The sequence below is a fragment of the Lissotriton helveticus genome, chromosome 8, assembly GCF_964261635.1.
Source record: "Lissotriton helveticus chromosome 8, aLisHel1.1, whole genome shotgun sequence".
NCBI classification, from domain to species: Eukaryota; Metazoa; Chordata; class Amphibia; order Caudata; family Salamandridae; genus Lissotriton; species Lissotriton helveticus.
The window spans coordinates 1,659,372,205-1,659,387,409 of record NC_136069.1 but is presented as its reverse complement, the minus strand read 5'-3'; the positions used below and the strand labels follow the sequence as shown (position 1 = coordinate 1,659,387,409).

The 15,205-nt window shown below is 47.0% G+C and overlaps 1 protein-coding gene and 1 pseudogene across 2 annotated transcripts in view; both read left to right on the top strand.

Moving 5' to 3' along the window:
* LOC144773603 (F-box/WD repeat-containing protein 7-like) overlaps nt 1–15,205 on the top strand; it is a 376,720-nt gene that overhangs the window by 258,634 nt on the left and 102,881 nt on the right. For both annotated transcript variants that reach the window (XM_078658744.1, XM_078658743.1), the window contains exons 6-7: nt 1,311–1,445; nt 14,895–15,018. In XM_078658744.1, coding sequence (XP_078514870.1) covers nt 1,311–1,445; nt 14,895–15,018 — 259 coding nt within the window. The remainder of the gene's footprint in view (nt 1–1,310; nt 1,446–14,894; nt 15,019–15,205) is intronic.
* LOC144772123 (glutamine synthetase pseudogene) lies at nt 4,780–5,940 on the top strand (annotated as a pseudogene).

Below are 15,205 nucleotides of genomic sequence, written 5' to 3'. Positions count from 1 at the left end.
GAAGAGTCCTTGGGTGTGCTTCGAGGTGGCCAGGCAGCAGGTGCGTGACCGTCTGGCGTTGAGTGCGTGGAGAGTGCTAGAGTCGTGGAGGTGGTGTGCGTCGTGGTGAGTTTGGAAGCCAGGGGTCCTGGCTCTGGGCGCGGATGGGCGCAGACAGGCTTGCCTTAGGCGCGCCTTCGGCGCGGCCAATGCGCAGCCTCCGTATGAAGGGGAGTGGGAGGCGGGAGCGGGGTGGCGAATGGGAGCTCTGGGGACGGGGCCGCAGAGGACACAGCCCCGGCGAAGAAGCGTGGAGCGGGGGATACAGAAGGCAAAGTGGGGCACAGAGGGGCACAAGAAGTACAGTAAGAACAACATCAATGCCAACTAAGCAGGTGGGGCGTGCGGGGAATACACAAGGCAATGAGGCACAGAGGGGCACAAAGTACAAGGGAAAAAAGCTATTCATGCAGGCACAAATTAGATCGAGCGGCAGCAGCGGCTCAGAGCACACAGGAGGGCTGTGTGGTGGCGCGGGGGATCGACCTGCCTGGTGACAGGGTCAAAGTTCACCTAGGTGATGCGCTCCCACTCTGTTCATCGAGACATTCACTGATGTTAAGACCCTTGCAACCTTTTGGGGTCAGTCGTCAGCCTTTCATCCCACCACAGGTGCAGGCTGCCGCAGTCACTGAAACCTCCAGACCGAGCTACGGTGCCCCTTCAGGGTTAGGTGTAGGGCTTTTTGTTGCCTTCTGGTCAACATATGCACATAAATGTGCCTGAGTTGCCTGTGGTCTACCTTACAATGAAGGCATTTCTACCTTGCATCTGAGAGAGCAACATTTAGATTCTTTTGGACAACACCACCACTTTCCATCATATCAACAGACTGGGCAATGTGGGGCTATGCACCCTATTTTGGGAGGTGATTCACTTCAGTAAGTGGGCAGAGGACTGTTGCCTGTAGTGGCTCCAGAAATCTATCATTACCAAAGGTGAGTAACTTTTTTTTACTTATGGAGACGTAAGGCTTTGTCTTTGAGTTGAAAAGGCAGAGCAGAATAGTATTAAAAAATTCCAAACACATTTTATTTTCATCACTTCTTAATGGTTTGTTTCCGTGCTGTTTGACAGTGTTTGTTTTTATTTTATTTTTTATGATGGAGAACCTTTGTTTAAAAACGTTTGATAGAGTCCTCTTTAAGAGCAAAGTGAGTTAGAGAAAAGATATTATGATGCTTAGGTGACAAAATATGTTTAGGTGATAGAACCTGTAGCTTTTGCATGCTGCACGTTTCAACCATAACAAAGATTTCTTCTCTTCTTAGAAGTGGACCGGTCCCGAGAGGTTGCTAGCATTGGATGAGCTCATCGATCGATGTGAACCATCTCAAATAAAGTATATGATGCAAGTCATCGAGCCACAGTTCCAACGTGATTTCATCTCTTTACTACCCAAAGAGGTGAGCTCCCACGTTATTACTCTTCGCCTCCTTCAGCCAGATAGATGTCCTTTATCACCACACCTCTTTTCAACTATGGGGATGATCTCCCTCATTGTGAATCTCCTCTTTCTGTTAGAGTTGCACTTTACTTCCTTAACCCGTGGCAGCTATAGACCTGAGCTTACACATTGTCAAACATGTATTTCCCTTTCATCCAAAGATATGTCCATTATTTCGCTACCCGCCCACTCAGTCATGAACAGAGGTGGTGTCAGTTGGTTCCACATACATCCGTAGACGTTCATAAGCACAAATCTTTGCCCAAGAGAGTTCAGTTAACTCATTACTAATCTCATCCTAGCCCTTCTTGTACAGGTCCAAAGATTTGTCCTTGCCTTTCATCCTAAAGATTTGACTACACTTTATTCCTTTTGGAGCCAAGAGCCATTATGAGTTCATATTCCTGCTCTACCGGGCTTTGGCTAGAAATGTAACCTTTTATTCTTAAAAAAAAAAAAACCTTTTGTGGTGAAGATGGTTGTTGACCAAGTGAATTTCGATAAAGAGACTTCTTTGTGGCATCTATAGATGCTTCCTCGCCCTGCCTCATGTTTGTTTTTCTGCTGGTTGGGTAGGTCACATTATGAGGAGTGGAGAAAACACATCAGACAGAGAAGCACAAAATAACATAACAAGGTTGTAGATTGACTTGGGCAAGTAGATTAGGGGAGCATCATTGTGTTTTTATTTTGTGATTTGATTGGATTAGTTTGTGTGAGTATTTATATTTGGTTTTTGTTGTGTACCCTGTTTTCTAAGCTATTATGCTATCTAACCTTAAATATTGTACTGCTCTTATGTCCTAAGATTTTCTTGTTTCACTGAGATTAGGTTTGGCAGCCACTGTCTGCCAAGGGATCATCATGATGATAAGAATGTGACTCGCAATCAATTTTTTCTGGGAATTCTCCAGACTCTGAGACAGAAAGGTTGAAGTAGAGGCTGCTGCTCCGGAGAACTTGTAGGCGTAAGTACGTGGCTGTGATGACAGACCTGGCAAGCAGCCTGCATCCCACAAGACTCCAAAAACATGGAGTAAGTGCAATGGCGAGATGTAAGCTGAGTGAAGATCACCATTTCCATGAACTCTACTGTGCCTCCCGATCAGTCACAATTTAAGGAGCCTGCTATAAGACTGAGATGCTACACCACATTGGTTGGTTAATCCCTTCTTGAGAAAACGCACAGCTGAATGCAGAAGAGCCATCCGGGTTGAACGACTTGACAGAGGAAACACCTAAATTCTTTCCAGTAGCTAGCCAAATGATAAAAGCTGGCTAGTGTGGCCATGTTCCGGTGTTGGAGGACATTTTTGTGGACTGTGCTGTTCTTCCTAGGAGGTCAAAGCAACAACCATTCTCACGGTTCTAGGAACCAAACTCTCCTCCAGCTGACCCAGTAACACTTCCCAGAAACAACTAAAAAGACCCTACATCCAAAATACAACATGGCAGACTTGGAGGGAAAAATATAGAGGAGGTCGTAGAGCATATCCCGCAATCAAACAACATAAAGGCCCAAGTGTTTGTGCACAGAGTATCACCAACACTACCATGAAGTCCACTATGTGTCAGGCAGAGAGGATATGCAGTTAGGTACGTAAGACCCATTACAGTTCAACAAACATTAGCTGCATGTTTCTGGTTTCAGACTAGCAGTACAAAGCCACATTCACAGCATACAACTTGACTTTAGTGCCCTTTTGGGAACAAATAGGCAAGGCCTAGGAAAATGTCAAAAAGGAGACAGTGGGACATCTCTTTCCAAGGAGATTTGGGAATCCTTGTAGCCAAGATGTTAATCTGCTCCAAGGGACTCCTTCATTGTCTAATCTGAGACGTATCAGATGCCTCAGACTACTCCTTGTACACAATCACAGCACGTCCACAAAGGGAGCAACATGGGCAATCTCTCTAGAGGTTGAGGAAGGAGTTGCTCAGAAAAAGGCACTTCTTTCCCCCCTCTACTGCGTCTCACTCTAAGGAAATGTAAAGTTCCTTGCAGACCAGTTTGAGACTTGGCTGCAGGATACATTACAGACAGAAATCACTTTTGCAAGCTGGTGGAAGCTGGGTTCTACCACATGGTATGGTAATGCACACCATTGCATTTGACGTGGGGGGAAATTACAACCACCACAGCAGAATTAGCAGGACGCCTACTGACCACAACCCCCGAATCTTGCCTCCTTGGCCTCAGTCGAAAAAATCCCAGGGCGATAAACACCTACACCGGCTTATCTATCTTGCATTTGTTCTCTTCAAACGACAGATTGCAAAGCAGTGGACAGCACCCAGTACCCCAGACACTTATAACATGGTTGAATACACTACTTCAGTGGCCCTGAGGAATCCAGCGTTCTGAGATCATTGCTTGCTTAGGGAATGGCATGGGTTGGGTGTGAAAATGCGAACACCTTTATTGTGAACATCGAGGCCAAGAATGACACATGCCACTCTGAAGGGAACACTTTGCAGCCACAGAATCACCACTGCACAAGGGTGATATGACTGACCCACGCACCACCTACACTGTTAAAATCCAGTGGGTGATGGATGCGAGACACATAGGTGGGACCTTACATAGACGTTATTTGGCTTTGTTTACAGTTTGTTTATGTCTTATGTGCCCCATGCTCTACATACTACCCGTTGAATGGCTCTTTCACTTGCTCCCCTCCAAAACTGCTTATATAATGAGTATATTATTGGAACTGCTTATACATTACTCTCTGTATTTTTTGGAAGTAGATTACGATATAGGTGTGTACTGTACACTTATGGATGTGTGATAAAATACAATTTTACTGGCTTCCCTTACGTTGTTGTGACATTTTTTTTTTTTTTAAAAGACTCTTTACAACTCCTGCTCATAAATGCTGATTGTTAGACAAGAGAAAAACAAAGGAAGGGCGTCTACTCCAGAGAAACCAAGGCCTAGTGTCGCAAAAGGATGTAACATGGCCCTCAAGCCTCTCAACCGGTCTCATTACACACTGCTTCAGGACAACCACCTTGGAAAGACTGCATATTTATATTGCTAAAAGTTGAATTTCGCACTACACTTGATGTGAAGGATACAGACGTCAAGCTATCTCTGCATCAGATGCCACATCTTCTCCTTAGGGAGAGGATATGGCGTAACAACCAGAGCTGACGACTTTGGAACTGGGGAACCGGGTTCCAGTCTCGGCGTTGGCTCAGCATCCTGTAATTCTGTGTAAATCACTTAATCTCCCTGCGCTCCAATACCTTCAGGTTGAGTTGCTAATAAAATACCCTTGTTGACTCAACCACCGGAGCTGTCGGGAGTAACCGGATCTGTCACCATGTCGGTCTCTCACAGTTCCAAGCTTAACAAGTCCGTCCGGGACCAGTACATGAAACTCCCCCAGGGGGATCAGGTACAGGTAACCTATGTCTGGATCGATGGCACCGGGGAGGGAGTCCGCTGCAAGACTAAAACCGTGGACAACGAACCCAAGTGCATAGAAGATGTCCCAGAATGGAATTTTGATGGCTCCAGTACCTACCGAGCAGAGGGCTCAAACAGTGACATGTACTTGATCCTGGTCCAGATGTTTAGAGACCCCTTCTGCTTGGACCCAAACAAGCTGGTGATGTGCGAAGTACTAAAATACAACAGGAAGCCAGCAGAGACCAACCTGCGCAACACGTGCAAGATAGTGATGGAGAAGGTGAAGGACTCTCACCCGTGGTTTGGCATGGAGCAGGAGTACACTTTGCTGGGTATAAATGGACATCCATATGGATGGCCAGAGAACGGATTTCCAGGACCCCAAGGTCCATACTACTGTGGTGTTGGTGCTGACAAGGTGTATGGACGGGACATTGTAGAGTCCCACTACAAGGCGTGCCTGTATGCTGGGGTCAAGATCTGTGGAACCAACGCTGAAGTCATGCCTTCTCAGTGGGAGTTCCAGGTTGGTCCCTGCGAAGGCATTACCATGGGAGATCATCTCTGGATGGCTCGTTACATTCTGCACCGAGTGTGTGAAGACTTTGGTGTTGTGGCAACGCTGGATCCCAAGCCGATGACTGGAAACTGGAATGGTACAGGATGTCACACCAACTACAGCACTGATGCTATGCGCAAGGCTAGCGGGCTCAAATACATAGAGGATGCCATTGAGAAGCTCAGTAAGAGGCACAACTATCACATCTGTGTGTATGACCCACGTGGCGGCAAGGACAACTCCCGGCGGTTAACTGGCCAACACGAGACATCCAGCATCCATGAGTTTTCTGCTGGTGTAGCCAACCGTGGTGCTAGCATCCGCATCCCACGCCAGGTGGGCCAAGAAGGCTTTGGCTACTTTGAAGATCGCCGACCATCTGCCAACTGCGATCCTTATGCAGTCACAGAAGCCCTGGTGAGGACCACACTTCTCAACGAGACAGACAGTGAAACTAAAGACTATAGCAAAAACTAGGTTTTTATTTTCCAACTTTTACCCATCTCCCTTTTTCTGTAGTTCATTTTATTTCAAGTTCCTGAAGATACGGTTTTTATTGCAATTATGCCAGCGTCTAATCCCAGGGGTAGTAGGTACTAGTCGCTTGGAGTTTTAATGGCCAGTGGTACGTTTGGCATGACCTAGTTTAGCGCACTGCAGACAACCTAGGCCTGAACCTGACCTGTATGGTCTTCCAGTGTTGAAGAGGGACATAGAAGCTTGACTGCTGGACTTTATATGGCGTTGACTCTAAATATCCCTATTCTGGTCGTCTCCTTGGCTTGGGCTTCATCCACCCTGGCTGACCCTCTGGTTCGTACTTGATAGTGCCCAAAAGCTGGCATTTGCGTGAGCTGTATTCCAGCTCTTGTACTTCGTCGGCATCCTCTGGGCCTCCTGGAGTTTTTGCTAAGACTATCCATGGGGCTCCTGTTTTTAACACGTTTTGAGATGATTGGACTTGAGTTTTGTGGGAGTGTGACTGTCAGTGTAAATATTATTCCCATAAATGCTGCTGAAAAGTTATTTTAACTGCATTCCGACTTAATAAATTAAAATTGAGTAGAAAAATAAATAAATAAATAAAATAAAATACCCTTGTTCAGAGTTTTTTTTTTTTGCCAATGTCGATCAGTGGTTTGTACACACCATTGATAGAGCGAGTGAGACAGCCGATGTGTATCCCTCCATAGATAACTATTTAGTAATGGAAAGACATATGACTCTTACAGGAAAAAACACGAAGGACAGTACTGACACATCAAGTGGGATTCAAAGTAATGTGAAACAGATTGAAATCTATCTAGTCTGGCAGCAGAAAATCTCTCTGAGGAATCTCAGACAATCCGAAATCTGTAACTTTCTCTTCGGATATGAGAATTCTCGCCATGCAAAAGAAGGTTTCCCTTTGTTATGTGTAACATTTCTGATAGTGAGTGCGCTGAGGATGTTGAAAATAATGTCTATGTGCCTCTATCTAATGACAGATACTCCTCTCTATTGGAACACTAACACAAAAGCTTCATAACTGGTGATCTCAGAGCACTAGAGGTAGTGAAAAGTGTAATTAGGTTGTTTTGCAGCGTGAATCTTTCTGGATTCACTATGCTGTGCATTATTCCGCAGTCTAGTGGTTGGGTCCGGAATCGTAGTCTTTTCTTTCTTTCTTTTTTTTCTTTCGTAGCCCAGGTGGGCGTCGACGTCCCACCTTTGGTGTACTTCCTGTGACGTCGGCACGCTTCCTGCGGAACCTCCCACCTTCGGGCGCCATCTTCAGATTATTTTTTTCCGCCATTGGGTCTGGATCGTTCCCGAAGGGCCTCCAGAGTTTTGGAGAGAAGAAGAAGCAGGGAAGCCGATTTCGCAAGAAAAATTCAGAGAAGACCACGAGGAACAACACGATTGAGCAGGGACAACGAAGGAGAAGGAGAACTTCTTAAACTTCGACGGAGAATGCGCGCACAGGGGGCCCCCTGAGCACGAGAAATGGACAACACGCCGTTTAAATTCTGCCGTAACTGCCACCACAAGTACGCGCAGAAGGACCAGCACCCGGTTTGCAACCTCTGCCTACCGGTCGATCACGAGAGCAACGCCTGCTGAGCCTTCACGCCGAAGACTCTCTGGGTTAGAGAGCGTCAGATACGAGCCAATTACAGCATGCAGGGCAAGGGCCAACCACCGTTCCTTCGAGACCTGGGGCTATCGGGCGACGAGGAGGACTTCATCGCCGAAGAAGATGACGGCTACACGGTCGTAGAGACCGATAAGAAGACTTCCAAGGAGGTAGCAGAGTCGACGACCCCTAACCCCCTGAAAGACCCCCGAAGGTCTGAGCAAGAACCTTGAAGAACGGAGTCAGTCTTCGAAAGGAGCACTGGCGCCGAAACCCTCGACGGCAGCAGATGCATCCAGGGGCAAGCAGCACAGCAGATCCTAAGATAAGGACTCCCAGGGGGCAAAGACCGACGAAAAGCCAAGGTAGTCGCAGAACGTCCCCAAAAAGGAGCTTTCGTCTTTGAAAGACAAGGACCCGATGGTGCTTCGGCGTCGACCAAGGATCCGAAGCCCTTCTCGACGTCGAAGAGATCAGCCAAACGCTTCGACGCCGAACTGGCTGCCGAAATGGAAAGGAAGAGATGACGGCTCGAGGCAGAGATGGATAACATCCTGCAGAGGAAAAGGGAATTCGATGAAAGAATGAGGAGCTTCGCGATTCCGTCGAAACAAAAAACGGTAATCGTCGAAGTGGAAGAGGAGGACGACTTCGAGGCCGAACAGTCGCCGAAAAGTCCTGAGAACCTGGACCAAACAGAGGAGGAAGCCTCCTACTACGAGGAGGAGGGCGGCGACTATCAACGGACGATCCACGGCTCCATATCCTCGGGGACACAAGACCTGGAGTGGCAGGACCTCGAAGCCAAAAATCCAGAAGAGGATATAGACTCGTACCCTTCGAGGCCTTCGCCGCCAGACTACATTGGGGCCTACAATATCAACATTATTTTGAAGTAAGCTGGATGAGGAGAAGCCGAAGGCAGACTTCCTCTTGGAGACCCTGCTCCCCACAGAAACTAGGAGCCAGTACCTCCCCATGCTGGACAGTGTCATGGTCCAGGGGAAAGAGGCGTTCAAAGAACCGGCAACCTGCAGGTCAGTGACGCCGAGAACAGAAAAGAAGTACAAACACTCCTCTAAGGATCCTCCATACATCAGAGGATCTGTAACGGCGGATTCGATCATTGCGGCGACAACCAGAAAAAGGGCAAATGTGCCAACAACAACAGGGCCACCACCAGACAAGGAAAGCAGGAGGATGGACCTAACAGGGAGGAATATAGAGAAAAATGCAGCAATACACTGGCGCATGGCAAACTCTAACGCCCTGATAAACAGGCGCCAGTACCAGATTCTGGATAAAATCGGACAGCTGCTCAAACATCTACTAGAAGAGTACCAACAGAGGGCTGCACACCTCGTGGAAGAGGGAAAAAATGTGGCAAACTCTTGCCTCAAGACAGCCTTGGACGGTGCGGACACGTCCAGCAGGCTGATGATGTTGGGTATAACAGAAAGGAGACAGGCCTGGCTCAGGATCTCAGGCTTCAAACCGGAGGTGCAGAACAACATCCTAAGCACCCCGTTCAATGGGGAGACACAGTTTGGGGCGCCGGTGGATGAAAAACTCACCCAGCTCAAAAAGGAAAACGAAACAGCAAGGTCCATGGGGGCCTTACAGTTCAGGGGCACAAAAAGGGGTACTCCGTCACGGAGACCGAACGGAACAGGGGGAAACCAGCCAGGAACGTCGCACCAGACCTTCCAGCAGTCCAACCAGGGGGACAGCCAAACACAACAAGGACATCAAAAACAAACCTGGCACTACCAGCAAAAGGGCCAGTCCTTTCGCGGGAAGGGCGAACGGACCTGGACAGAATAAAAGAGGGGGCCACCAACCCACCTCTAAGTGACTCCCCCACGCACTACTTGCCCACCCACGCAACTCCTTCCTGGGTGGAGCACGACAAAACAAACACAGGATTACACGGACAGAACACCGACGACCATGTAACACCAGTAGGAGGCAGGCTAAGTCACTTCTTCAAGCAATAGAAGAAGATAACAACAGACAAGTGGATACTCAACATCATCCAGTTCGGATATTGCATAGAACTGGAAAGGACACCGCCAAACCGGAGACCAAAGAGAAGAGCGCAGTCAGGAAAAGACCTGGAGCAACTTCAAAAGGAAGTGAAAGAACTCCTCCAAAAGGAGGCCATTGAACCAGTACCTTACAGAGAAAGGAACAGGGGGGTATACTCGACATACTTCTTGGTTCCAAAGGTGGACGACACACTGAGACCCATCCTGGACCTAAGGTTGTTAAACAAGTACGTAAGAACACAAAAGTTCAAAATGACGTCCCTGCAAGAGGTCATTCTTCAGCTAAGGGAGGGAGACTTGATGGTCACCATCGACCTCAAAGATGCCTACCTGCATATCCCAATGAACAGGCGGCACAAACACCTACTGAAATTTGCCATCAACAGAGATCACTACCAGTTCACAGCCCTGGCATTCGGACTAAAATCCACACCATGGGTTTTTACAGAGTGCTTTGCAGCAGTTGCAGCACACCTAAGGAGGAAAGGGGATACATGTATACCCTTACCTGGACGACTGGCTAATAAAGGCAAGTTCACACAGAGCATGCAAGGAACACTCACAGCACGTGACAAGTACACTGGTGGACCTGGGATTCTCCATTCACTGGGGAAATCATCAATTGAACCAGAGCAAGTAAAAATCTTCCTGGGGCAAAGATCGACACTATAAAGAGCAGGGTGAGGCCCAGCAACAAGAGAACATTGGCCCTACTGAAGGAGACTCCCCTCTACCAGAAGGGGCATGCTCTGACAGTGAGGACAGCGAGCAAGATCATGGGCATGATGGCCTCCTGCATACATCTGGTCCAAAATATACGGCTCCACATGAGACCATTCCAGGAATGGCTGCAAGAACAATGGTCACAAGCTACAGGAAGTTGGGAAGATCTAGTGGTTGTAACGCACGCAGTGCAGGAGGTGATGTCGTGGTGGAACAAGGAGAACATAACACAAGGGAAGCCTTTAACACCACCGACCCCAACAGTGACCATCACCACAGACGCATCCCAGAAGGGATGGGGGCTCACATGACCAAACTCAGGGTGCGGGGCCTGTGGACTTCAACTGATGCGGTCAAACACATCAACTACCTGGAACTAAAGACAGTGTTCCTCGCCCTGAAGGCATTCCAAATGAAACTGTACGGCCAGAGTGTTGATCCAGACAGGCAACACGACAACGATGTTCTACATCAACAAGCAGGGAGGAACACAATCAGCACCGCTATCGAAAGTAGCTCAGGAAATATGGAGATGGGCCATACCTCTGAAAATAGACCTGCTAGCCATACACCTACCAGGAAAGGACAATGTGGAAGCAGACTGGCTCAGCAGGCAGACATCGGCATGACACGAGTGGGAGCTCAATGCACAGGAAACCAAAGGCTGTTCAGAAAGTGGGGAACACCGACAATAGACCTGTTTGCAACACACCAGAATGCAAAATGCCAAAGCTTTGCATCCAGGTAACCAGGGGAAGGTTCCCTGGGGAATGCCCCATGGATAAACTGGTCGAAAACATTTGCCTATGCTTTTCTCCCCCCGATACCACTGATTCACAGGGTACTCAACAAGTGAAGAACCAGCAGCATGACCCTGATCCTGGTAGCACCACAGTGGGCCAGGCAGACCTGGTACTCACAGATAATGGAAATGGCGCAGGGTGCACCCCACAAGTTCGGGAAAAAGAAAGACTTCCTCTCCATGCAAGGCGGAGAAGTCCTACATCCAGAGCCAGAGAGCCTCAGCTTAGCAGCATGGCTCCTGAAGACTTAGAGTTTGCGCACTTGAAGTTACCTGAGAGCACCCTGAGGGTCCTACAAGAGGCAAGAAGACCTAGCACACGACGGTGCTATGTGGCAAAATGGAAGAGATTTACACTGTGGTGCCACAAGAAAAAGCTACACAAGAAGATGACAAGAGAATCAACGGTGTTAAGATATCTCACACACCTGCTGAAGGAAAACCTAAACTCCTCCTCGCTTAGAGTGCACCTAGCGGCGATAGTGGCCTTCACAAGAGGAGAAACGGGGAAGAGCATCTTTACATCACAGATAGTGAAAGATTCCTGGAAGGGGCGAAAAAGGATGCCACCGCCGGCATGGAACCTCAATTTAGTCCTAACAGAGCTTATGAAAGCGCCCTTTGAACCCATCCATAAGGCCTCCCTACAAATGCGGACAATGAAGACAGCCTTTCTGGTGGCAATTACCTCGCTGCGCAGGGTAAGCGAGCTGCAAGCACTGATGCTGCAAGAACCCTACATCCAAATACACAATGATAGGGTGGTGATGAGGACTGACCCACACTTTATGCCAAAGGTGGTATCAAGGTTCCACATCAACCAAACAATACAAATACCAAGCTTCTTTCAGAAGCCAACAACAAGCACAGATAGGGCACTGCACACTCTGGACGCTAGAGGGGCAGTAATCCACTACATAGAAAGGACCGAGGAGCACAGGAAAACAAAGCAGTTCTTTGTGTCCTTCGCAAACAGTTGCCTGGGTAAACCAGTAACAAAGGTAACCATCGCACGGACCATACAATTATGCCACAAACAGGCAGGCCAAGAGCTAGCAGAGGGGACACAAGCCCACTTTACTAGGAAGAAGGGAGCAACAATAGTCTTCCTGGCTAACACACCCATTCAAGACATATGCCTGGCGGCAACTTGGGCTTCAGTACACACGTTCACTAAGCACTACTGCGTGGATATACAGATGAACAAGGAAGCACAAGTAGGACAAAAGGTGCTTCAACATATATTCAACAACCAAAGCTCATCTTCCACCCAGCTGCCACAACAATAACAAACTGCTACAAAGTCTATGCACAGCATAGTGAATCCAGAAAGATTCACGTTGCAAAACGAATAGTTTCTTACCTGTCGGTGTCGTTTTGCAGCTTGAAGATCTTTCTGGAGTCACTAGCGAACCCACCCACCTCCGCCAGAAAGATGAGGCTGGAGAAGAAGGTGGTAATACAAGGGCAAAACAGAAAACGGACACCTTGAAAGTCAAGCGGGGAAAAAGTTACTTACTTGAAAAAAAAAATATATATATATATATATATATACAGGAAAATTTGCCAAAGGATTCACAAACAGAGCAATCCAAGAAAAAAGAATCTGAAGATGGCGCCCAAAGGTGGGAGCTTCTGCAGGAAACGTGCCGATGTCACAGGAAGTACACCAAAGGTGGGACATCGACCCCCACCTGGGCTACGAAAGAAAAGAAAAAAAAAAGAAAGAAAAGACTACGATTCCGGACCCAACCACTAGACAGCGGAATAATACACAGCATAGTGAATCCAGAAAATTCTTCAAGCTGCAAAACTACACCGACAGGTAAGAAACTATTCGTTTCTATACTGGAATTCAGACAATATGATGTGTGAAAGACTTGCCTGAAGATGAAACCCTTGAATATCTGCAATATAGAGTCATCCTTGGTCAGAATGGGCATTCCACGTGGGAGATCTAAGACCCAAGGACAAATCATCAGCACAGGAGATAGATCTGCAAATAATTGCACTAGGTGCAGAACTGTGGGAAATATTCTAAGTACTTTGATGTAGACTTCCAGAACAAGAAAATGCAAATCCAGCAATCAGGCCCGCAAACTTGTACTACATTCTCAAAAGGGGATTGTGTAAGTGGAGCAGTTTGACCTAGCTTCCCAGAATATTAGAACATCTGGCTCTGGAAGCTGGAGATAGAGAGAAATCACTTACGTCTGGGCATGTACTAGAAGTAGGAAACGACTTTGCAGATGCATTAACTCATCAGTACATGCATTTGCATCGATGGTCATTAAAACGTTAACCAGTTCAGTACCGTTTCAGGAGCTGGGACTGGCTGAACTTGAGATTTGTTTGCCCCGTGTGTTGTCTGAGAAAGGTTCCTGGGTAATGGAATGTGGAAAGGACATTAATATCTCTTTTCTGCTAATTCCATTGATAGAGAAAGTGATAGAAAAACAGACATCCTGCCTAACAATAATCCTTATAGCTTTGACATTGGCAGAGGAGGTGGTGGCAATCCCACCTACTAGAACAGCACATTCTATGTAGCTCTCCGTACATCCCAGAATCACTCACTCCCTGGAGTCCAACCTCCCTGACCGGCATGGCTTCTGAGATCATTGCTAAGGTACCCGAAACTGCCACCTAAATATATAGTGATTGTCACTACTTGGAGCCGAACTACCACAGAGTTATTTCCATTGACGGAGGTTTGTAGTATTGTGTTTGGGTAATATGTCAACCATGTTCTGTTACAGGATGCTTTAAATTGTTGCTCCTAACTAGAAAGTGCATTCACATTCCAAAGTCAGACTTCCCTTAACTTCTTTGACGCTTACTAAAATGTTCAATAAAGCTGATCCTTCTTCAAGATATCTGTGATAAAGGGTTTTGTGGATGGCCTCTAACGTACCTTACTCCAAATACGACCACTTAGTACCAGCTGAACGTAGAACTCGCAAAGTCAGAGGACCATAGTATAAACCATTTGGCAGCTGAACATAAAGGATGTCACACGGGGCTGCCTGCTCTTAGCCGTCACCTGTAAGCAAGAGGAGGTACTCTTCTTAGAAGAGCTTTTTATCAAATTTTATAAGAAAATTGTAGTACTAAGTCTGCATCCCAACCTCATGCCGAAGTATCAATATGTTAAGCACAATATCCAGGTCAAAGCCCATAATTCTTGAAACACCAGCCCCAAAGCAGAATTCATCCTCTCAGCAGGCAATACACAATCCCCCTAAGCCTGTACTCCAAATGACCTATTAAGTCAGGGGTTCCCAACCTGAGATGCCTTCACCCCTAGGGGGGATGCAAGATGGCATTTCAGGGGGTGCGACAAAGAGGGAAAGTATGGAACTTGTATTGGTATAGATTACATGCAGCTCACACAGCTTCTCTCAGAGGTTAAACCAGTGAAGAGACGCAGAGAATGCACATTAACTTACATCACAGAAACAAATCTGAGGGTGTGCCGGCCTTGAAGCAAAGCAGAAACTTCGCTCGACAATATATCAGAGTCTCATTATAAATATCAACAGTCCTCCAGATAAATATCAACAGTCCTCCAGATAACTCCCACTTCCGACAGAAAACTCTCAAGAAAAAACTATTTTATTTATAAAACATTTGATAGCTTGAATATGCAAAAGTTTGTAATTGTATAGAGTTTCAAATTGCAGACTTATTGTTACATGTAATTAATTAAGTTTGTCTTCATGATGCCTTCTTCTTTCTTCAGCTTGCCCTGTACGTACTATCCTTCTTAGAGCCCCGGGACCTTCTGCGAGCCGCTCAGACCTGCCGCTACTGGAGGATCCTGGCTGAGGACAATTTGCTATGGCGGGAAAAATGCAGAGATGAAGGTAAACCATTTACATAGAACAGCAAGCTACAAGGAATGTAAGGTTTGTAAATTTACTCTGAGAGGAATGTGAAACCTTAAGAAACCCTAAGAAATTGACCAAGATTTTCAAGGGAAGGAGCATTTTCCTTTGTGACATGGGTAGCTGGCATTGATGCGGAGAGATTGTGTTGTGACAATGTTTGTCT